The sequence below is a fragment of the Mastigoproctus giganteus genome, chromosome 7 (genome assembly GCF_048544385.1).
Source record: "Mastigoproctus giganteus isolate SK-2022 chromosome 7, ASM4854438v1, whole genome shotgun sequence".
NCBI classification, from domain to species: Eukaryota; Metazoa; Arthropoda; class Arachnida; order Uropygi; family Thelyphonidae; genus Mastigoproctus; species Mastigoproctus giganteus.
Window position 1 is genome coordinate 77,910,658 of NC_143581.1, and position 25,719 is coordinate 77,936,376.

Consider the following 25,719-nt stretch of genomic DNA (forward strand, 5'->3'; position numbering starts at 1 on the left):
AGGGGGGTGAAACTCACCCCCAGTCACCCTCCTGGATTCAACACTGATCGTAGCCATTTTTTGAAAAAAGCCCATAAATTTTTTTCTTGACTCAGAATTTAAAACCGACGCCTTTTGCAGATGCGGTAGCTGGATGGCGATCTCAACCGTGGCAGGGCGTATATCATTAGCAAGGCGTATATTCTTAACAAGCCGAATGCGACCCCAATCGCATATGGTTCCTATTTATCCGGGTATTGTAAAATAAGCATGCGCGTAAGTGTTATTCCAAGTGCTGGAAGTAGTACTGGTGGGGGATGTTTGAAACCATTGTCTCTAGTTAGGGAGGTGTTAATTTATGCATCCGTTGTGGTGCAGTTTTTGTATATGCACTATTTGTTAGTGATTTTCTTCCACGCAGTAGAGTATCAATGATTTGAACATTACTTGTCTTTTAAGTAACAATAAAGAATCGAATATTTCCTTTTGATTCTCCTTTGAGACACGAATTTCGAAGTCACCGTCTTTGTACCAAGTTTTCATTATGCTGAGGATTTTAGGCTCCAAGATTTTGGTCAACAGATTACATATGTTATTATAATTCGAAAAGTGAATAGTTTTAGCCTAGTACTTCTAATTTGTGTTTTCGAAAATGGAACTTCGAGTGGGAAATAAATATCGTCTTGGGCGTAAAATTGGTAGCGGATCATTTGGGGATATATATTTAGGTAAACGTTGAATATGTTTTTATTTGTGTGTGTGTATGAATAATTTATTTGTCTTAGTGAAATTTATTTGCCCAAACGTAATAAGTGGACCCCATATTACTATACACTAGTAATCTGTATTTTGTAATTGTGTCCACTTCAGAGTATAGAATCCTGTTTGGTGGGAATTACTAAAATGGATTTTTTTAAGTTATATACCGACGGACTTTCATATTTTGCAGTTAGATATTTTTTAAAACTTTAGTTATATTGTTTTTTTTTTTTTTTAATTATGTAATGTAAGTTATAATTTTCTTAAGTCGCAAAGATTAGTTGTTGGTTTTTTATACGGCCGAAAAACAACCGCCCCAAATCAGGGTTAATTGTTGCAAAGGGCTAAAGGCCCCACCCCACAAGAACAGTTTGTCCTAAGTATATAACCGAACTATATGTGTTGATGTTTGTAAAAGCTAGCAATGTAGGAAAAAAAAAAAAAAAAAACATAAAATTTCAGGATGTGTCACTGAATGTTAGTCTCTTGATCTTCAGCAGAAAGAGGGTGATCAGTTGATATTACCGTGAGTTTGTTAGGTCTCTCGTCCATATTCTTAACACGAATTATCAAGCTACTCTCCTTTCTTATTGAAAGATTTCCTTATGTGAAAGTTTATTATTCATAAGCTTTAATAAATCAGGAGAGATTGAACAATCTCTTCAGAACCCCTGTGTGATCTCACCTAGCTGTTTTCACATGCTGGTCCCACCATTAGTATGAAACTATTGGAAATGAGATTTGTAAGACCAGGTGACTTTTTCCACTTCTAAAATATCAGTGTTAACATTACTGTTCCCATTGTAACCATAGATGTTTGATTTTAGCTGACAAGCGTTGTATGCATTGTGACAGAATGTTGCATCGTGCATTCCAGTATATCTTTTCACCATCTGTTAGATTATATGATTCCTTTCACTTTCTGTTAGCTTTTAACATAATAGGCTGTCTCCAGTCAGAACTTGTTGGATGAATGCTTTGTTGTACTATCCTTGGTATATCCTTGACACTTGTATACGAACACCGCATCAGGGTTGTAGTGACTGTGATGCTTGCAACTGCACATTGATATCTTTTTTTTTTTTTTTTTTTGGTAGTTGTTGTGGCATCAGTTTCTGTGGCCATAATGCACCTCCCAAGGTTTTTGCAGTACTTTGATCCAAGCCCAAGGTGGGATTCGAACCCGCGACCTTTGGGTTGCCAGGCAGGCACTTTACCTACCCAGCTAGCCCGGTCGGCACATCTGATATCAACTGTCATACCATGCTCAGAGTAACTTAAGTCATATTTCCATTCTCTCACTTTATTACACTTGCATATACAATATACACATGCAGACAAACACACTATCCTCACAATCATCCTTTGTAGCAGCTTAGTTGCCTTGATACATTATAGTCTGAAACTCATTTGGATAGGCTTGGGTTCAGTTCTGGTTAACAGCTGGAGGAATTTTTAAAATTTCCATGAATACATATGTACAAATAGGAGTGACAAACTCCATGTCAATAAAACAACAAATTGAATTTTTCTCCTTGGGTATTTGACTGTCTGTTTTATATAAAAAAAAAAAGGTAAAGTGCAGCCATTATCAACCCACTGCAGGATCGAAGCCTCCTCAACAATTCATGCTGAGGGAAATAGACCATAATCTGCCATGCTGGTCCAATGCGGGTTGGCAGATCGACCGTATTCAGCAGTCAGGGGTTTGAACCCTGGTCTACTCAAGGAGCGTGTGCTACTGCACTCCCGCTCCTGACCACTTGGCTATGGAGTGCCTTGTTTTATATAGTTTGATACAAATACATGGTGGAGCTGTTATTTCCATGGATGATGGCAGTGTACCTGATAAACTAGTTAATCAGTTTATATTTTCTAATAGATCTGTATATATCAGACATCAGTGCACCAGTCTTAAAACTTGATCAGAGGACCTTTATAGTATCAGTTTGAATATGAGCATATTAACAGCTCTAAGAAGGAAAAATGGGAAATTTGTTTTTGACCTTTATAATATTAAGGGACAGCAATTTAAGTTTTATCCTACTGCTGGATCTAGATTGCTACCAATAAGGTGTCATAATTCTGCACAGGCTAATTTAGTATTGTGCATTTTGCAAAAATAAAGGGAATAAAAAAACAGTTGAAATCCCCCCACCCCCAACTCTGAAATTTCTGTGTTAAGCCAATCCAGATTTTAAAGTAAATTTCACACAGTGGCTAGAAACTCCATTTCAGGGATTGCCTCTGCATGTCTTTTTAAAATTTGATTTAGACACAACAATATGGCAATTGCATATATAGGTGATGTCTAACATTAATGATGTACATTGCAAGTTGTATTATTATTATTTTTAAAGTAAGTGATTGATATCACCAGTAATATTATAACGGGTTGAAATATTTAGAGTGAATTTGGTGACTAATTGATGATAAGGGTTGAAGCTAAATTTAGGATCATATGAGATTCTCAGATCTTTGTGTTGGAACAACATTCATACTGTTTCAGCACAAATTATTTAGCTGAATTTTTATAGAGGCTGAGATATGTTACTTAGTGATGTGATTTTGGTTAGAAGCAGGGATGTGCCAGTTAGCGATTTGCAAATTCTGATTTCTTTGGATGGTTCATGTTGAAATCATTGAGATAATTAGTGAATTATATATACTCAAAAATTTGAGGAGTATATATAATTCACTAATAATCTCAAGAATTTCACTGTATTTTTTCTGTGGGTCAGTAGAATTTTGATAATTCTTTGATACTCCTCTGGTACATCACATAATGGACTCTGCCCTAACTATATAATCTCCAAGCATAGCAATTCGGTGGGAGAGATTTTCTAGCTCATTTTTTAATGCCATGTAGTTCCTATACTATTTGCCACCTTCCTTATTTTATGTTGTTTTTCAATTGTGAGGCACTACATTCTACTGGATGATTTTAACTTCTCAATGAACGAAGTAGGTTGCTTAATACTTGTCATGTGGAGGACACCAGCCTTCTAGCATATTTAAAAAGCTGCACACAATTGGTACTTGCACCTGCAGGGCTGGATCTCCCAGTACTTTCCAAACTTACCATGATTCACATTTTCAATGTGATTTGATATCTGCTGTGGGTCAGTAAAATAATTTGACCAATTTTGTCCTCAAGAAAAAATTGGTCCAGAGGTCAGTAGTCCTCTAGCAACCGCTGCTGTTTCAATATCGGATTGTGGCATTTACTTCATTTCACAAATATACGTGGTCTCAATTCTAATCTCAACAATGTCCATTTCCACTTTCAGTCTGCCAAACCCCATGTACTTTTTCTAACAGAATCTCAGTTGTCGGTTGATTCAACTACTGCTCATCTCAGTTGCCAAATTATTTGCTGTATGATTCCTTTCACCTCAAAGGTGCTACTTATGTATATATCCATTCCGATATTCCCTGTAAGAGACTTGGTAATTTGGAATCTCCTCTTTTCGATCTTCTCTGGCTTAAAATCTCTCTACCTCATTGTGTCAAATTCATCTGTTGTCTCTACCATTCTCCCAACTCCACTAATCACTTAGAGCTCTTTGACTTTCTCTCTTTGCAACTTGACTTTCTCCAGTCCATTTCCTAACAGTGAGGTTATTTTCCTTAGTGATTTTAATGTTCACAACTCCAGCTGGCTTCGGTTTTCTAGTCACAATTGCAAATTTTCCAGTTCAATTGCAAAAGCCTCAGCATCCCGACCCGGCTGGTCGAGATGCTGAGGCTTTTGCAATTACTTGCACAGATTGTTCATTTACCTACAAGAATACCGGACAATCCTAATCATACAGCCAACACGCTTGATCTTTTTCTTACAAACAACCCTTCTAAGTACAGAGGTCCTTTCGGCACTTCAGATCACAACTTGGTGATTGTGTCTTCTCCATTGGAGCCTTTATATCATGGCTATTCACAACCTCGTGTTGTTTGGCATTACAAGAATGCAAAATGAGATGACCTGCGAGATTTCTTTTCTTTATTTCCTTGGTCGGACTACTGATTCAAAACTTCTGATGTCAACACTTGCTCAGATTGTGTCAGTGAAATTATTCTTGTAGGAATGGAATCCTTTATTTTGCACTTCACTTTAAAATCTCGTCCTTTTTCTAAACCTTGGTTTTCTAATAAATGTGCTAAGGTTGTTCAAGAGAAGAACTTTACATATTGTAATTGGCTTGTTTCCAATTCTTCAGTTTCATTTTCTGCCTGCACCAAAGGTCGCAGCAATTGTAAAGCAGTTGTTAATCAGTCCAAACTAGATTTTGAACAGGCTAAGAGTAGAAAACTTGCTTCTTGCCCTAATGGTAGCCGAGCATTCTGATCTCTTGCCAAAGCTATTGGCCGCAACTTTTGCCCATCTCTACTTCCACCTCTGCAAAACCAGATCGTTCTGTTGTCACTTCAGCCAAGGATAAAGCTGACCTGCTAGCATCCCATTTTTCTTCCAACTCATGTATTAATGATCTTGGTAAAACACCTTCCAACATTCCCAAAACTCTCCATTGAATGTCTCATGTGGTCTTCTGCCAAAAGGACATCAGAAGGATTTTGACGAATCTTGATGCTGAGAAAACTGCAGATCGTGATGGTATTTCTCCACTTGTTCTCAAAACCTGTGCTCCCCAACTTACTCTTGTTCTTTGCTGCTTTTTTTCACTTTCTTATTGCAAAGGTGTTTTTCCTTCCACTTGAAAATTTGCTCATATCCAGCCAGTTCCTAAAAGGGATGAAAAATCCCTCCCATCCAATTGTTGTCCCATTGCAATTACTTCTACTCTTCTAAAGTAATTGAGAAATCAATTAACCGCCAACTCTTAAACTACCTAGAAACCTTCCGTGTGATCAACGATTGCCAGTATGGATTCCGCCAGTGTCAATCCACTGGTGATATTTTGGCTTATGTTACCCATTTATGGATAAATTCAATGGAAAGGTTCGGTGAAACACAAGCAGTTGCTCTTGACCTTTATGCCAAACATGATCGAAAGCATGCTTTCGATCATGTTTGGCATAAAGGTCTTCTAAACAAGCTTCCATCTTATGGTTTCCCAACTGTCTTATGTAATTGATTATCCAGTTTTCTCTCTGATCGCTCACTGATGGTGATGGTAGATGGGCTCTGTCTTCTAACTTCTCCACTAATGCTTGTGTCCCCCAAGGTTCAATTTTTTCACCACTGTTTTCCTCTTGTATATTAATGACCTTCCATTGACTGGAAATCCTATTCATAGTTTTGCCAATGATAGCACATTGCCTTCCACTTTCCATATTGCCGACCGGGCTAGCCGAGTGGGTAAAGTACCTGCCCGGCAACCCAAAGGTCGCGGGTTCGATTCCCGCCTCGGGCTTGGATCAAAGTACTGCAAAAAAAAAAAACCTTGGGAGGTGCAATATGGCCACAGAAGCCGATGCGCCAACAACTACCAAATCAAAAAAAAAAAAAAATCAAACTTTCCATATTGAGAAACCTTGCCCTGCTCAATCCGCTTCAACTTCTCAAATATCTGCTACCAATTCCTTAAATGCTGATCTTCGTGTAATTCTCCAGTGGGGCAAAGACGACTTAGTTGATTTCAAACCTTCTAAAACTTAATCTTGTCTTATATCTCACAAAAAGGATTCTTCTGCTCCTATGCTTATCTTTTGGTGACACTCCGATTTCTAGGCAAAATGATATCTTTCTTTTGGGGATTACCCTGACTTCTAATCTCTCTTGGCACAAGCACATTACAAATATTGTTTCCTCTGCATCTAAAAAACTTGGTTTTCTCTTTTGCTCTTGTCGTGACTTTTTTTTCCAAACAGCTGTTCACTCTGTACAAATCGCAAATCCGTCCTACCATGGAATATTGTTCCCACATCTGGGGCGGTGCCCCCAAAACCCTCTCTGTCTTCTAGATTCCATTCAGAAGAGGGCAGTTAGGTTAATGACTCCTCTCTAACAGTCTCTCCACTCTCTGTCTCATAGACTTACTGTTTCTGCTGCTTGCTTTTTCTATAGATACTTCATTGGGCACTGTTCTTCTGAATAGGTTTCTATAATTCCTGATCTCTCTTTCAAAACAGTCTGAACACATGCTGCCACCAGCCAACATCCATTTACTGTCCAACTTCAAACTCACAGAACCAACTTTTCATCTTCCTCGTGTATTCATTCAACTGCCGTTTTCTGGAACAGCCTACCTTCCTACATATTTCCTGAAAATTATAGTTTACAGAAGTTCAAATCTAATGTCAACAAATATCTTCTTTCATCTTCACAACTCCAACCCAAGCATGGTACTAAGTAGTATATGTTCTAATACCTCTCATGTTTGGGATTTTTATAAAGAAAAAAAATTCTTGATCATGCAGTTATTTTATTCCGATCTTATTTTGAAATCAGTTACTATTAGAGAGTCCAGCATTTGTTTGTTGTGCAATCATGCAGCTGTTTTATTTTTGTGTAATCACATACGGTAATTTTGTTATAGTGTGACACTAATATATATTAAATAATGGCACTGGAGGTGGAGGAACAGCTGATTTGGTAACCCTTGTCCTGAACAATGGGGGGGGGGGGTTCATATTGCCATGAAAATACAGGAAATGGAGGAGAGTCAGGCTCATTGAGGCTTAGGGCCCATGCTGTCTTTTGACACCCCTGGAACTAAATAATTTGAGATGTAGGCAGTGGTGGAAGCATATTAAGACTATATTCTATACTAAGACAGTACTGGATGTAGCGACCATGATAAAAAAAAAGTTTTTCATTGAAATTTCCCAAATTGTGCAAAGGATGTGTGTGTGTATAAATTGTTTGAACAATCCCAATTGCATCAAATTTAATTATATTCTCATTGGTGAATAAAATTCAATTGTAAGATCATACACATTATTCAGCGGCTAAATGTTTTATAAATCTTTACTGTTCTGAACATGGTCTATACTAATAATAGTATTTCTTAATATGCTTGAAAATTATCTTCATAAGTTTTCCGTTTGACTTACAAATATGGTTTTTTCATTTTTACTGTAATTAAATGCAGTTATTATTTGAAGAATAGTGAAAATCTTAACTTTAATTTCTAAAAGGAATACAGATAATTGTCTTACATTTCGTGGTACCACTTGTATGACTTCAGTGATTGAATTGCTTTCCTTATTACAGTGTGTGATGTTGAAACGTAATAATAAAAGCAACTCATTCACTGATTAAGTGGGCACATTATGGCCTTAGCTGCCAATGCGCCATTAAAAACCAAACTGATTAAGTGGTACAGAGAGTACCATGAAACATGTGAAAATTATTTGTGTACCATGAAACATGTGAAAATTATTTGTGTAACTTAAAGAAATGAAATACAGATCTCTCTCTCTCTCTCTCTCGACTTACCCACATACCATGGCATTAACAGAATAAGTTATTTCAAGGGAAACATTTCATCAAAAGGTATGGCCATCTTTATTTAGGAATAAAGATGTTGGGAACAAAAAATATATCAAATTTAATCTAAATGAAATGCTCCCACAAAACTCTCTCTCTCACTCAGGTTTGACTTACTTGCATACCGTGGTGTTAACAGAATTAATTATTTCAAGGGAAACATTTCATCAAAATGTATGGCCATCTTTATTAAGGAATACAGATGTTGGGAACAAAAAATCATATGAAATGTCAGTGTATTTTGTGTTAGTTGAGTAGATGATTCAATTATTTTTTCCTCCCAGAGGTCTGAATTGATGACTAAGTACACCTATTATGAAATTGTAACAACATAATATAGGAGTTTGAATGGCATTCCAGGTAACATGATATGCTAAGTATGAAAGGCAGAACACTATGTGAATTAGAATTAATTTATTGAACAGCAGGTCACACTTTTAATGTAAAAGCTAAACAATCATAAAGATACATACATACATACATAAACAATCATAAAGATACATCCACTTTAGGATTTACTGATGTTTATGTAAACTGTAGGCCTCCATGTGATTAAGGGTGTTACTAAATCACAGCAAATGCTCTAAATTAATGCAAAAAAAGGATAAAGGCTCTGTAGTAGACATTAATTCCCTTAGGTATTATCAGTAAGCTGCCCTCTGTTTTTTTAAATTGCCACTTCTTAAAAGAAAAGCATAATGCTTTTAATTTTACTGTGATATAATCACTAGTTTGACCCTTTAGATAGTTATTGTTTATTATTATTATAAAATTTTTTTTCTCTATTGTTTTTTACCTGTCCCTCGAAGGGCATTGGTACCAATTGCATGGGGTGGTTGATTGTGTCTGGTTACTATTATTATTACTGTTGGTTGAGGAACCTTCTTACTATCCTACAGGTGCTAGGTTCTTATGGAGGCTCTTTGGCACCATGCTGGTGGTTGACATCGTGATTGGGATTGTCATTACTTTTTACGTATGGCACATATCTTTGACTTTCTTAGGCCTGAGTACTTCTTAATCTTTTCTTTGTATATTTTCTGGAGGTTGGTGGTGTTGGGCACTGCTATGTTGATCAGGCAAGTAGCCCTTTCCTTCTTATCGATGGGGGTTATGTCTGGTCTGTTGTGTGGGATCATCATGTCCCTTATTATGGCATGGTCCCAGTATAGTCTATGAGTAGAGGGCTTTTTATGGTCTGAGGCTTGTATTTGTAATATGGTAAAGTTTCTTTGATCATCTGGTATTGTTGCACTAGTTTCTGATGTATTATCCTGGCTACCTGGTTGTGTTTGAATGTATTCTGGCTGGGTGATCAACCTGCATTCTGCGGTGATGTGCTGGATTGTTTCTTGGGACCAAGTGGCATCGACAACATGTGTCATCTGTTACTCTGTTGTCCTTTGCATTGTAGTTTCTGGTGTTGATTACCTGATCTTGGATGGTAAGCATGCATCCTTCTGTCTTGGGGAAAAGCTTTCCACTTCATGAGCCAAGCGTTGGAAGCCATCTTATCTATGTAGTCTCGAGGTCATTATAATGTCTGCCTATATAGAGTATCTTCTCAGCTCATCTTTCTATTCTGTCTTTGTTTCTTCTGTGTGAGTGTAGTCTCCTTGTTGAGGTTGAGTTTTGTGTACTGTTTATCTATATTTCTTATGCCTTGGTATATTGTTGGTGCTGTGTTTTCCAAAAAAAATACATATCCTTAGTAAAGGGGTGCCAAAAAAGTTTTCTGCCTGGCGTATGGAAATACCTTGGTCCGAGCCTGTAATCCTGCAGCTACTTAATCACCTTCTCTTGTTCAGTGAGGTCATTCAATCCCCTCCCTCCTTTATGAGCTATGGTCAGTCTCTTGATGGAAAAGTTTGGGTGTTGGCAGCTCTTATCATTATCCCATTTGATCTCATAATCTCCCCCAGCTTGGTGTTGGTCCAATCTACAATCCTGAAGGAGTATGTTAGTACCCGGACTGCGTAAGTTTATGACTGTGACCATGTTCCCACCATTTAGCTTTGATTTTAGCAGGTTTTTCAGTCTCTGATATTTTGAATATCAAGAATATCAATGTTGTCCACTTGAGAATATCAAGTGGACCTTGATATAATTGTGTTCTGACTGGTGAGCCTGCATCATCCCCAGATATTTGTATGTATCTCAGTCTTTCGTGGCTTCAATCTCTTCACCGATATTCAGCTGGTAGTTTTGCCAAACTAGATGTCCTTGATGTAATTCATGGGTCTTGCATTTGTCTAGGCCAAATTGCATCCTGATGTTAGTGTCAAACTCTTTGGTGATCCTGAGCGAGTAGCTGTAGGAAATGATTCTCAGTTGTGGCATAGAGTTTGATGTCATCCATATACATCAGGGGAGAGACTGAGTACAGGTTCTTCCTTCTTTTAGGGTATATCTGTGCTTGCTGTTATTGAACATAATGGACAGATTCAGTGTCAGACAGAACCATAATGAGCTCAGGGTATCTCCCTGGAAGATTCCCCTTCTGACAGGTATTACTCTAGTCATGATGTTCTTGACCTTGATGGTGGTCCTCCGTTTTGCCATGGTTGCTTCTAGGAAGTGTTTCAGTGTCAGATTGAATTTGTAGATCTTCATTGTCTCTATCAGCCAGCTATGGAGCACAGAGTCCAAGGCCTTGCAGTAGTCTATGTAGGCCATGTACAGGTTGTAGTGTTGCTTGTAGGCTTGCTCTGTAACTTTAGTATAAATAGTCAACTGCTCCTTGCATCCTTTGCTCATCTGGAGACAAATGATTGGTCTCTACTTTGCTGAGAGTCTGGGATTGTGTCAGGGTGCCTTATCTGGGTGAACTGCTCTGCCATGTGCCTGTGTGTGTGTGTGTGCGCGCACACAACTGAACATCTTGTACCAGTAGTTGTGGATATTACCTATTCTGGTGTTCACCAGTTGTGGGACTTCCTGATTAACTGTTGTACTTCTTCCTCTTGAATCTTCCATTCTGTCATCTCTTGTATGTTCTTGATTTTCTTCCTTTCTAAATGTATCCAGGGGGATGGCTGTTATGGCTAATTTGCAGCTTCACAGGTTACCCAGAACTCCTTGAGTGACATCCTTGTTGGGAGGATCATTGCCTTCCTTTTCCTCTTGTCAGATTTTCATGTAGATGGCTCTGTGGTTTTCATAAAATATCCTGTTATCTGTTTTTCTCTGGGCAATCTCCCTGTAATGGCAAAGCTGCTTGCTGAGCGCCAAGAGTTTCTGCGTGAGGGTGTCAAGGTATTCTTTGATCCTCTGATTATAGGTCTTGTGTTTGCTGTAAAAATTGTCTTTTTTGAGGATGGCCTTCACTTTTCTGATCAGCTTCTTACTTCTGTTACCCCATTGGTATTGGGTCAGTTCTCCTATCTTCACTCTTCTCTCGTCTGCTGTAGCCTTCTTTCACAGGCTGGTGGTTCCTTGTCTTTTCATTTTGTATTAGGGTATTTACATGTAGAAAGCAGGTAGTCATTTACCGGAAACCAGCAGTGACATAAAGCGGAAGCTTCTTACTGGCTACGAACACATAGAAAGCACTTTACCAGTGCAGCTTCTCTTCAGGCAATATAGTATAAAGATTTGCACGGGTCAACTGCTTTCTGTTGTTTTCATAGCCAGTGAGAAGCTTCACCTGCATGTTGCTGCTGGTTCCAGTTAAACAGTTACCTTCAGTTTACATGTAAACACCCTAAGGGCATTTACATGGAGAAGTTGTGCTGGTCAACTGCTTTCTTTATGTATTCATAACCAGTGAGAAGCTTCTGCTTTGTCGCTGCTGGTTTATGGCTGCCACAGCAGCACAGTAAATGGCTGTGTGGATTGTGTCTAGTGTTACTTCATTGTTAAGATAATCCTGTGTTGTTCACCTATTGAGTTCTTCTGTGACTTGTCACAGGATTCTATTGGGTCTTTGCCATTCCCCCGAATTCTGCTAGGGCTTTCTTCCACTCTTCTTTTCTGGATATCACAATCTTGCCTGTTTCCACTTCAACTTCTCTGGGTTGTGGTTTCTGTACTTGCTGCGGCTCCTTTGTTGTTGTTTTTAGCTGGTCGCTCACATCGTGCTTGATTTTTATTTTTTTCCAAGGTTGCGGGAGCTATCAGGTTCTTCTTGATGGTAGTCAGTTTCTTGTCTGTTATTCGCTGTTTGGTGACCAGAACATTCGTGAACCATTCCAAAAGTTCCTTCACTCTTAGAACCACTTTTATATATTGGCAATTCATTGGCACTTCTCCAATCCAAAGAAATCTTGCCCGAGTCCAAAGATGCCCCCATAGTTAACCTCAATGGTTCAATACACTCCGTAGTGCTCTCCCTCAAAACTGCAGGATATATGATCTCAACACTGCCTTACCTTGCCTTTATGCTCAAAAGTTTGGCGAAGGTAAAGAAAGCCAACACGAGAACGATTATAGATTCCCGTTCTGACAGGTATTACTCTGGTCATGATGTTCTTGGCCTTGATGGTGGTCCTCCATTTTGCCATGGTTGCTTCTTATAACTTACGCGGAATAGTTTCCCGACACCAGACTCTAGCACTGCTCACTCGGTGAACAGACGGTAGGTGTTATCGGTCTGTGGCAAAGTTGAGAACGATATATTGATTGACAGGTAGGCGTGGCAAACAATTTACTGGTTGGTGCTCGAACACAACACAACACATGATAATGGTTTAGTAGCACTAATGGGCACATGTCCAAATGAATGCTTTCCATAATGGTGAAAAAAGGTCAGGTTACCGCCACTTAAATCCCATGGGAGCTTGAACCCTTCCCGAAGTGGAGGGGAAAACCTAACCTTTTTTTCTTTAGAATCAGTCATATTTAGAAATACATTCATAAAATAAATAAATTTTTTTTATGACTGTTTTTATTTTCTTGTTCAATAATATGCCCTAATGGTGAAAAAAGGTCAGGTTACCGCCACTTGAATCCCATGGGAACTTGAACCCTTCCCGAAGTGTAGGGGATAACCTAACCTTTTTTTCTTTAGAATCATGGGTGGACTAGCGCATAAATTGTTTATTAATAAAATATTAATCTTTTATTTTTAAAGACACTCATGCAGATACACACATATCATAGCGTCAATCAACACCTCAATAGCTATTCACTATGTTTTATATATATTTATATATATATATATATATATAAAGAATTTTTCTTTCTTTCTTTTCCTATTATTTCCTAACCTAACGTTTAAGGTTAGATCACGAAATATAAGGAAACCTTTTCTATTATTTCCTAACCTACCATTTAAGGGCAGGTTACGAAAAATAAAGAAACCTTTTCCTTTTTTCGTGTTTTTAATAATGAGAAAAATCTAATGAAGAACATAAAATTGAACAGAACGAAACTTTTATTAATTTAGTTTTCGTCAAAAAATCAACCGTTTTATTTTCCTTACAAATTTCTTCCATCTTTAAAAGATTCATTGCTACTATTACCTGTTTACCGTTCATCACAAAACTATTATGCACCGTTCTTTACTCATAAATATGCTCGACTATTGGCCGCAAAAGTTGCGGCCAATAGTTGAGACCAGAATTCTCGGCTACCATTAAGGCAAGAAGCAAGTTTTCTTACTCCTAGCCTGTTCAAAATCTGGTTTGGACTGATTAATAATTGCTTTACACTTGTGAGCTGCGGTGTCCCCATTCTTAGCTAGTGCTTTCTCATACCCAGTCTTGGCTTCCCTGATCTTATTTGTGGTACTATTACAGATCAACTTGTACTACACAGTTGATAAGTTACTCTTGCATTTATCATTTAAACTTCAACTGCCATTTCTCAGCCCACCTAATTTGTTTAGATCTTGTTGCAGCAGCTTACCCTGATTACTGTCAGTAACCCTCCTACCAACCTTTGTATCGTCTGCAAACTTAGATATTAATCCTGATATACATTCAATACAATATCACTAATTGGTGACCAGATTATCACCAATTAGTAATAATCTGGTCACCAATCATTAATAAATATGAAAACAACAATGGACCCAGCACTGAACCCTGGCAGACTCTGCTAATAACATTAGTCCATGAAGAGCAGTGTCTGTTAATAACCACTCTGTTACTTTTCCCACTCAGCCATTCATTTAGCCAGAATAGAAACTTGTTCCTAATGCCACACCGCTTCAATTTGTATAGCTGTCTTTTATGTGCAACAGTATCAAAAGGTTTCCTGAAATCCAAGTACAGCAGACTCTTGATTTACTGGGATCGGATTAACCGGAACACTAAGATTCCAAATTAAAAAAAAAAAAAAAAAAAAAGAGAGAGAGAGAGAGAGACCAAATGCTCACAAAAAAAAGAGACCAGTTTAGTTTGTTTTAGTGCGTTGTGTTGATTGTTGTGTTCCATCGCACTGCAAAAGGACAAATTTTGTTTCGTTATTTCTGTCAGGGAAGTCGGAATTTTTTTTTTTTTTTTTTTTTAGAAATCGCGAAAATGATGGGGAAACGCAAGAGTTGTGCTTTCATTTAAACAAAAACTTGAAATTATTCAAAAGTTTGAAAACGGTGCATCTGTTCAATTTCTAAAGAACCGTTATAATGTTGGTGACCAAACCATACGTGACATTGTAAAAAATAAACGGAAGTATCGTATTGGACACGCAAGTAGTACGTGGTAAGTTTTTCATTTTTTTATCTATCGCCATACTTTTTACGTAGGTTTCTGAACATTTTTTGATACAGTAAGTCCCCGACTTATGTAGCTTCGGACTTATGTTATTTATATTTTTTTTATATGACTGAAGATTTCAGTGAAGGGGAGACACATTTCACCATAATAATGTAAAACCCACAGAAATGCAATAAGATCGAGTTTACTACCCGTTTATAATAGATTGCATTAACAGAAAAGCCCAATAACCCGGAAAGTGCAAATTGTTTTATGGCAGTGACCCCCAGAAATGTGCTTTAGTAAAATGTGAGCTTGCGTGGTGTGATAATAGTGAGCTTTCGCCTTAACCCTGTGAAGTTATTTTCAGGAAATTTAATTTTGACTGTTACCATTTTACTAGTACTACTAGCGGTACTAGTAAATCTACCAAGAAAAGGAAAGCAATCAAGTTGGATCAGAAAATTAAAATAACGATGTATGAAAATGGCCAACATTAACAAGTATTGTGCGGAATTCAGATTTGTCAGTGACAATGGTGAACACAAAAAAGGAGAAAGACAGAATATGAGAAGCGGTCGGCACCAATGAAGGTCAACTATAATAATAACCAAGGCTGCGAAATACAAATCAGTTTTTACAGTTCAATAACATGTTTTTTCTTCCTTTTATGTTTTCTTTTCTTATGTGCCATTGATTTAGAGCAGCTGAGAGCTTGATGAGCCTCTTATTTCCTTGTACTGTTTGCCCCGAAACTTCTTAAAATAAAACCTCCTAAAGAAATCCATGAGGAGATGACTGCTGTATGCAAGGATGAAGCCCCATCCTATGGCATTGTAAAGCACTGGCATAGACAGTTTAGGTGTGGTCGGACATCGGTAGAATCTGAGCCCATTGCAGGTCCCCATTCAGCCATTGATGACAGCACGATCAGAAAAGTAGAGTCGTTAATCATGGAAGATCACCAGATATCTGTGCGTGAATTGTCCCAGGAGGTGAAGGTTAGTGTGGGCTCTGTTGAAACAGTCCTTCATGACCAACTCCATTTACGGAAATTGAGTGCAAGGTGGATTCTCTGAGTATTGACTGGTTTCCAGAAGGCTGATCGACAACAGAAATCACAAGAGTTGTTAACCCTGTGCCAAAAAAATGAAGACTTTTTCTCTCGTCTAATCACTCAGGATGAAAGTTGGATACACCATTTCAACCCTGAAAGTAAAAAACAGTCCATGGAATGGCGACATCGTGGTTCCTCGCCCACCTCCCACAAGAAGGCAAGGGTCCAAGTGTCAGCAGGAAAGGTCTTGCTGCATTATGCCTTTCTCATCCCGTCACAGTGTTTTGGGATGAGAAAGGCGTAATGACTGATTACCTGCCGAAAGGTAGAACAGTTACAGGTGCCTATTATGGCAACTTACTCACAAAATTATGGGAGAAAATCAAAACATGTAGGTGTGGCATGCTGTCCAAAGGTGTGAGAATGCTTCAAGACTATGCCCCAGTTCACACTTCTGAAATTGCAAAAACACAAGCGGCCACTTGTGGATATGAAATACTGCCCCATCCAGCCTACTCACCCTATCTTGCACTCGGACTTCTTCTTGTTTCCTTCCCTCAAATCATTTCTTCGGGGGACCCACTTCCCTGATGACGAGATACTCATTTCTGCAACAGAGTCATGGTTCAAAGGCTAACCTCACCACTTCTACAAAAATGGTATCAGTAGCCTCATTCATTGATGGGAAAAATGTGTAAATCTGCACGGTGGCTATGTAGAGAAGGTTTAAAACCTGTGCCAAGAGTCAACAGGCTCTGTACCCAGGTCAAGCCGATTCTTTATTGAACCACCTTCGTACTTCTGACTCTTGTTTTCTCTCTCTGGGTAATTCAAAAAAAAATTTTTTTTTTTTGGCTGGTGCAGCATAAGCCTTAGGTTTCCTTGCATTATATGGCTAATAATAATAATCTGATTGACATAGCGCTACTCGACACTGGCAACCTCTAGAAAACTCATGAGGAAAAAATCGGGAAGTATACGAATCTAAGACAGGAGATCAAAGAGATGTGGCATATGCAACAAGTAATGACCATCTCGTTCATTGTGCAACCACCGGTATGGTGCCCAAGACCCTACATAACAGCAGCAATAGATCTTCCAGCGAACACCTGTAAAGAACTCCAGAAAGTCACAATCCTGAACATCTGTAGGATAGAGAGTTCCTTGACCAAAACTAACACCAGGGTGCCTCCATAGCCAGGTCGGCAGGAGCAGCAGTGCGTAGCACACGCTTCTTGATTAGACCAGGGTTCGAGCCCGTGACCACCAAATACGGAGGATGCGGAAAGGTCAGGGAATGATCACCACATATCCCCAGAGCAATATGACTTTAGTTGCTAATCCTCCTAAAAACCAAATAGCAAACATATCAGACATAACAACCACCCTGTGTACTTGGTAGTAATACCCATCATGGGATGGAACCCACCAATCTTAGAAATAATAAGAGCAACAGTAATAATAATAACAGCAGGATGAGATGACAGATGTTCTCCTGGTGGGAGAGGAAAAGCATGTAACTTGAAACTAAAGAAACATGTCTGATACCACGCCATGGTGGCAAGGCACCTGACAGGTTTTTGCAACCAATTTCTGTACAATAACCTTAAGAAAATCACTTCAGAAATTACTGCAATAAGAGTTTGACTACATTTAGGAAGGTAGAAAAGATTTCAGAACTTTGATCATTGAATAACGGTTAACTCAGGAACATTATTTTCAAGAGGCATCTGTAAGGTTCCGAGGGACATCACTTATCAAATTAAAATTCATTCATTAAAACATATGAATTGAAATATATATATATTTTTTTGTTTCTATTTATTCTGAGTTTCTCTGTTAAATTCTGTATACTCAGCTATTGAATAAAGTATGAAATTTAATAAATCAGAATTAAGATGATTCTCAGTTTCATTTCTTATTATTTAGTATTAGAATGACTGAATGAAACAGTTGCTATTCCCAGTCGTACAGACTTTTCTGTTGCCAGAATGTGACCATCCAATTCCATTTTGTACTTTATCATGCTCTCCACTTATGTCTTGCCATAGTTTGGAAAGGACAGGGTGGTTATAGTTTTTTTTTTTAAATGGTATTTAAGTCTGGGTAGCCAGAGTACGGGGTTATCGCATCCACTGGTTTTGCACTTCCAGTGGATGCATATATAGACTGGACAATGGGCCCAGCTCTGGAGGCTGGGCAGCAGTTGTCCAAGTGATGGCTGCTCCCTGGTGGCAAAGTGGCCTAACACACACTACAGCACATTCACTAACATTTCACAAACACACACTAACCACACATCAGGCCCACTTTACAGAGTTCTGTATACCAACACAGTGACACTAGGTGGAAAGGGACAATTGTCTGGGCCACCACGGACAGGGTACACATACAGGGGACATTCAGTAAATTTTCTAAGGTACTGCCCATGGTTTTATTTCAATGATTCATTATTCATCATGTTTCTACATATCTCAACTTGAATCATACTAATTTTTATACCGCTATGTTTTTAGGTTGTGCAGCTGTAACAGAAAGAAGGCACGAAGACACGCATATCAAATTATGAATTTGCTGAAATTGGAGCATTGTTCATCATCAAGTTTCTCAGTAAAGAAGAAAATGGGCCAAAGGCCATTCATGAAAGGATGTTAGCTGTGTATGGCAACAGTGCACCCTCACAGTACCAGCTGAAATTCTGATCAAAACAGTTTGAGTGGGGTAGAGAGTCCATCGAAAATGATCGATGTCCAGGAAGGCCTGTGACAGCGACCACTCCAGAAATGTATCAAGCTGTGGAAACCTCTGTGCTGAATGACAGATGTTTACCGGTGTCCCAAATCTCTTGAGAATGTGACATATCTGAGGGAACGGTTATAACCATCCTCCATGAAGTTTTGGGGAGGACTAAGGTCAGTGCAAGGTGGGTCCCCACATTTCTGACCCCTGTGCAGATGCAATTCAGGGTACGGTGTTGTGAGGAGAATTTAGAGCTTTATGGAAGGGATCCTGAAACTTTCATATCCAGAATTGTTATGGGTGATGAAACATGGCTTCATAACTGGGATCCTGAGACCAAGCAAGAATTAATGTAGTGGAAACTCAAGGGTTTTCCTTCACCCAAAAAATTTCAGACACAACCTTCAGCCCCCAGATTATGGCCCCATTTTTTGGGATGCTGTGGGAATTTTGTGCATTCACTACTTGTAACACAAGCAGACAGCCACTGGGAATTCATATGCATCCCTACTGTACAACCTAAGGGATGTCATAAAAGAAAAATGCCGTGGAAAACTTTTCAGAGTTCTGTTGGTTCTTCATGACAATGCACCAGTGTACAGGTCACATGCTGTTGCTGCTGCTTTGTGAGACTGTGACTTTACCTATCCACCGTACAGTTCAGATCTGGTCCCTGGTGACTATTTCCTATTTTGACACCTCAAGAAAAATGTACGTTGTCTCCTTACTGATGATAGTTGTGAGACTGAGATGAATGACTATCTTGTTGTATATCTGTAGATGTCCTTATAGTAAGAAGGGTCTTCCTTGTAGTAAATAGATTTTGTGCATATTTAGTAAATGGTCGTAATAATCCTCTTCAGTTATGAAAAGATATTAGAGGCCACGGAGCAGATCATGAATTGTGGAGATAAGCACTGTGAATCTTCATATAATGGGCAGGAGTAGAGGAGATAGGCATCCAGGTTGTCCATATACAGGTAACCTTCGTATAACCCAGTAGTATGGTTCTTACAAAATCTCGTGTAATGCAAAACCGTGTTATACGGGACTAAGAAGCAGAACAAAAAGCTGGGTTACGTTCCAAAAGCTAACAAAAAATACACCATTTTTTTTATAACTATCGGAAAGTTAATTTTTATAATAGTAGTAACTGAACAAAATGTCTTACCTTACAAACTGTGATACTTAATGTCAGATAATGTACGTTCATTTAATTTTCTTCTTCATCGCTGCTAAGCACAATCTCTTCTGCAGCATCTAGATTTCGTTTACTTTCTGCTCTCTTTAAAAGTCATGAACTGCACGCTTCAAGGTCAATTTTTTATGGTCTCAAACAGGCACAAGTTCAATAGCACAGAACCTAACCCAGGGACCTCCCAACAAACTAGTGGACCCCCACTTTAAATGATACGTGAAAATGGGAAGAATGTTTTCCAGTTAGCAAAATAAAAATAAATTTATGCTTACGTATATAGCTTAATTAATACGTACTGTAATATGTACATACTAATTGATATTTCTGTTCACTGACTTTTTTTTTTTGTAAAATTTAAAACAGTAAAAATGATAAGCATTTAATAACAAAGAACGTGGTACGCACAAGTGAGATACAGAGTAATGAGTTTTTGAAAATTTATTTATGTTTTTTATATGATTGAATATTTCGTGGAAGGGGAAACATATTTCACCATAATAATGTGAAAACCCACATAATTCCAGCTATCAGTACTATAGCAGATGCAAGAAGATTGAGTTTACTACCTGTTTATAATCGATTACACTAACAGAAAAGACTAGAAACTTAAAATTGTTTTTATTGTTTTATGGTACTGACCTCCAGAAAAGCGTTTTAGAAAAATACCATGAGGGTGATAATAACTAGCGAGTCAACAGCGGGATTCACAAAAAGAAATGGAAACGTTGAAAATTACATCTAACATAATAGCAGGGTTTTCCCAGCACAAAAGCTCAAAAATACCGTGTTATGTGAGATTTCCAGTTCTCAAATAGCATTAGAGCGAAACTGTGTCGAAATACCATGTTGTGCAAGGATTGCTGCAATTTATCAATTGTGTTAGAGCAAAACAGTGTTGTAGAAGTACCATGTTATAAGGGGGTTGCCTGTATACAAAAAAGATCATTAATCACTGGATCACCTCTAGGTCCAGGGGGTAGGGGGGAACTCAAGCAAGAACCTGGAGGGCTGGGGCACTGACTATACAGCAGGCCCTGGAAAATGTTCCAGGACCTCTGGTAATTGTTAGGAGAATGGAACAATTGATTCAAATTTTCGTTTATTGTTGCTAATGATGGCCCTTTTAAACCACACACACACCCGCACCGCATGTGATGGCAAGAATGAATAGCACTTTATAAAGTATGGTGAGAGAATGGCTGTTCAGGCCCCAGTCAGACCTACTAATGCAGGCATAATGGTATAGTTCCTGATTTTTCTGTGAAGATAAGTAAGATGTGGGTGGAAATTGAGTTAACTGCCCAGTATTATTCCCAGGATTAATTCCGTTACCAATTTGTTGGTTTGTCCAGAGATTTTAATCAGTGGAGGCTGTCGGGTATGAAAAACAAAATCAGTGAACCCTTCAGGATTATTGATTTTGTTTTTTTTTTTCTGGTAATCTTGAGCATGTGCAGATTGCTCTAAGTCAGGAGGACCTGTGTTGGCTGAGGTCTTGAGGAATGCCCTTGGTGTCAGCAGAGAGACCATCAGCATAGGCTTGTGTGTTAATGGAACCTGGGTCCAGGTTAAGTAGTTGCCTAAAATGTTTCACAGGAATAGGCCAATGGTGGAGCCCAGTGGATTGGACAAGAGGGGGGGGGAGAGAGAGAGAGAGAGAGAGAGAGAGAGAGAGAGAGAGAGAGAGAGAGAGAGAGAGAGAGAGAGAGAGAGGTGTTCTGAGCCTGTTGGAGTCCACGGAGAACACTGGGCCATCAGAGCATATTGAAAACCCAGAAAAATTAATGGTGATTACAAGAAAATATTTGTGAATGGTGGAGGTGGCAGCAGTTATTTGTTGTAAGGCATCTTCAGTGCAACAGCATGGCCGGAACTCATATTGCCTGTCACTGCAAGCCAGCTTCATTTGTGGTGGAACGACAGCTGGTTGAGTAGAAGATTCTCAAAGAGCTTGCTTGGTACTGGAAGCAGTGCGATCGTCAGTAGGATTGTGGCTGGTCCGGTTGTTTTGAGGGAGTTTTGAGTATCAATTGACGTTGGCAGGCTTCATTCAGCAGGATTGACACCAAAGGCAAGGCAGTGGTAGAGATTCAGAAGGAAATAAGGATTTATCTGTGCCACCTTCTTGATGATGTCTATCTAAGTTCGGTGCCCGGACATTTCTTGTCCTTCATTCTGTGGAGGGCTTGATTTAATTTGTTGATGGTAAGTAGTTGTGCCTTTACTTGATTATCATATTGCTCATTCTGTATACAGATCTTAATCTGTTGGACCGTGTCCAGTGTGGACACTTTATACAGAATGAGATTCAGCCCTAACTGAAGAATGAGTCCAAGAGGGTTTCAATGGATTTTTCTCAGATAGTAGTTGTGGTTCCCCATGGATTAATAGTTGAATTACCTCACCCCCCCCCTCTATGGAGCTAATTTGTGGTGATCAGCATTTACAGAGATGGTGACCAGCCTTTGCCAAGAATCTTTCTTACGTTTTTGGATCTTGAGGGTATAAAACCTCGCTCTGCAGTATTAGTTGTGTAAAGCATCATTTTCAGCTTGTGCCCAGGTGGATTGGGTTCATTGACATGACCTTGCAGTATGGACTGAGTGGTGAAGTTGGTTTAGCTTGAGGCACCAGGGGATAGCACTGGCCCAAGGATTTTCTTTCCTTATGTACATGTTACAAGTATGTAGGATAGTTTGGGTAACTTTTCTAGTTCTGAACAAGATCTGAACTGGTTCAGTTCAGATCTTCTTCTTCCAGTTGCATGGAATCAAGGGCTTGGAGGGAAGTCAGGAAGGTGGAGGAAACAGATCCCAGTTATTCTATGCGATGGTGTATCTTTGTTACTTCAGATGAATGTAAGTTGTGGAATCCAGTATTCTTGACAAGCTGAAGGTGATGGCCCTGTAATCTGAGGTTGTCCAACCCTCGTTCACCTGCCACCCCCAGTGATTTTGCCAGATATTGATCCAGTAGCCACACTGAGATCAATAGAGGGCTTAAACTTATTGCTTGGGTATTGCTGAAGGTTGGAAGTTGATTTTGTTGATTCAGGATGTTAAATGGTGAGTGTTGCAATGAAGTGAAAATCAAAGTGAAGTGTCACAGTGGATGAATTGAGGGTGAGTTTATCTCGAAGCTCCTGGTCTCCCCAATGACTCATCAATCTGAACAGCAAATGCTTATCTCAGTGCTCCTTTCCCATCTTCTGGAAATATGCACTCCTTACAATTATTCAAAACTCTAGAAAACCACCCAACTCTCTGATCATGCAGACCAGTTGCCTTACTTTCTGTATTAGGGAAGGTCTTCAAAAGACTTCTATCCTCAGAATCTATTCACTACTCCAAAGCTCTAGTTCAGTAGCATCTTATCAATTTGACTTTACCCCTGGACTTAGCACTGAAGATGCCCTATTGAATTTATTTGTCGCATCCACCTCACTACCCATAATTAGACCTTGGTTATTTTCATTGACTTTGAGAATGTCTTTGACTCCCTTTGGTGGGAAAGCTTCCTAGAACATCTCAGACTCCTAAGATGTCCTCAAACGTTTTGACACCGTTAGATTACTTCTGCAACAGATAAATGTCACTGTGGTCTCGAATAACAATTCTGTTACTCAGCAAGTTTGTCATGGCTGTCCCCCAGGCATCTGTCTTATGACCTCTACTATGGAACATGATTATCAATCAGTTGCTCATAAAAAACTTCAACAGCTGTTTCTCCCCTGCATTTGCAGATGACCTAGCCTTGATTTTCTATGGAAGTTCCCATTCTCAACTTGAGAACAATGCTAATACTGTTCAGAATGAATTCCAAAACTGGGCACTCTCCAACAAACTTAAAATCTCACCAGTCAAAACTTCTGCTGTGGTCATAAAGGGGCATCTGTCCTCTAGGCCTCCTACTGTAAAGCTGTGTCACTGCTGAATTCCTGTCATTTTTCAAGCTACAAAGTATCTTGAGCTCATGCTGGACAATAAACTTTCCTTCCTCCTACATGTCCCACATATAGCAGAGAAAATCAAATTTTATTCCATGTTTATTCGAATTTCCTGTCAGGATGGGGGACTTAGTTCCAAAACTCTCAGATTGATGTACAAAGCTGTTGTTACTACCTATTGCCACCTATAGGGCTGGGGGCTTGGTTTCACCATGCCAGGCTTCACACTATCCAGGACAAGCTCAACTCCATCCAGAGAACCTTCTTACTGGTCATTACACATGCGTGCCACATGATCTCCACTCCTGCCCTCCAAATTATTGCTGGCTGTCTACTCCTGGACTTATTTGTAACAGAGGACTGTTACTGGACTTAGCAATCTATAATATCAGAAAAGGTTGCGCCACAGAATTTTATGGCATGTCCATTGATCCAGATGCCCCTCCGAAACAGAAGAAAATGATGTAATTCTTTTACAACAACATTCCCAATTCTTTCCAATTACATTTTTCAGCAAGCTCACTTCTAGTCTGCATACTTGTTTCATTTTGACTGGGCATGGATTGCTTAACTCCAAGCTGTATTATTTCAATCTCTCTACAACTGAACTCTTGTTTCTGTGGAGTATGTGAAGACTCCATCCATATTCTCTTCCACTGTCCTATCTATGAAGCCTCGAGACAACTTTTCTTGCACTTGACTTGTCCTGTTTGGTCAAGAAGAAACCTTTGTAAAAACACCCAACCACTTCCTGAACCATCCCATCACACTTGATGGATTCACCTGCTGCTTTTTTTTTTTTTTTAATCAGGAGCCTTGTCGATTGCAGTTATTTGAACTTGCACTTCCTCATTTGCTCTAATTAATTCTTGTAACTTGATTGCTGTTAGTAATTAGTTAATTGTACCTTTTATTTATTTTTTTCTTGTGGTTAAGGCTTGGGCAGCCTAGATCACGAGATTGCTGGCACCCACTGATATTGCACTCCTTCCAGTGGGTACGGCATTCAGTTCCACCCTTAGACCATTAAAACAATAGAAGTTGGCCCATCCCCTTGTGGCATTGATGCGAATCAACAAAGAAATGTAACACATTTCACATCACAAAACTGTTCTACTCATATGCTGGCTTTATGTATATAAAGTGAGGGGGGGAAAAATGAGAGAGATAGAAAGTGATGGAAGGTAACTAGACTATTTCCTTCCTCCCCCCAATTTTCTGTCTCCATGTTTCCATTTTTTTATTCTTTTCAACATATATGTACAGAGTTCTTGTAATGTCAGAATTCACTGGTAGAGTTGAAATATAGTTCCAGGTGCCACCCCACAATGGATACATATGTTCATCCCTTTTAATAATTTGTCCATTCCTCCCAATTTATTTAAAATTATCTACTTCTTCAGTACGCGGACAATATTTTTCCACTAGTCAGTTACTCTTGCTGAAAACAAATTGACATACATGTGTATTCTCTAACCATCTAACCAACTTTTTTTTCAGTTTAAATTTATATTCCCTTTGTGTTTCATCTATGAGTGAGTAATGATGCTATCATTACTCTCTCTCAGATGACACCAACTTCAACAACTCTTTTAAAGTTTTAAATACTTCACCTATATCATCATCCAGATGCCAAAATTTACACAATCCAAGTCTTTATTGGCCTAACCATTTCTCAAGATGCCTGTGTACACTGCTTAGAAAACTTCATGTGGGATATTATACAGTTACCCATAGATCTTTTTCATTATCAGCTACTTTGAGTTTAGTGTTATCCAAGTCATATGTTATTCTGGAATCATCATCAGCCATTTTCAATCCACTGCAGGATGAAGGCCTCTCCAGCAACTTTCCAGTTCCTTCTGTTTTGAGCACTGGCCATCCATTTACTACCCAAAATAAATGAAATATATGAATTTCATCTATCCATCTCCGCCTTTGTCTTCCAGGTTT

The 25,719-nt window shown here is 38.9% G+C and overlaps 1 protein-coding gene across 5 annotated transcripts in view; it reads left to right on the top strand.

The window, feature by feature from the left end:
* The first annotated feature begins 282 nt into the window (after nucleotides 1-282).
* LOC150083012 (casein kinase I-like) overlaps nucleotides 283-25,719 on the top strand; it is a 415,276-nt gene continuing 389,839 nt past the window's right edge. For 4 of the 5 annotated variants that reach the window (XM_090376979.1, XM_090376980.1, XM_090376977.1 and 1 more), the window contains exon 1: nucleotides 283-707. In XM_090376979.1, the coding sequence (XP_090233105.1) occupies nucleotides 632-707 (76 nt within the window). In that variant the 5' untranslated portion in view covers nucleotides 283-631. Of the gene's footprint in view, nucleotides 708-1,173; nucleotides 1,265-25,719 lie in introns of those variants that run through there. The other variant, XM_090376981.1, reaches the window with a different exon arrangement.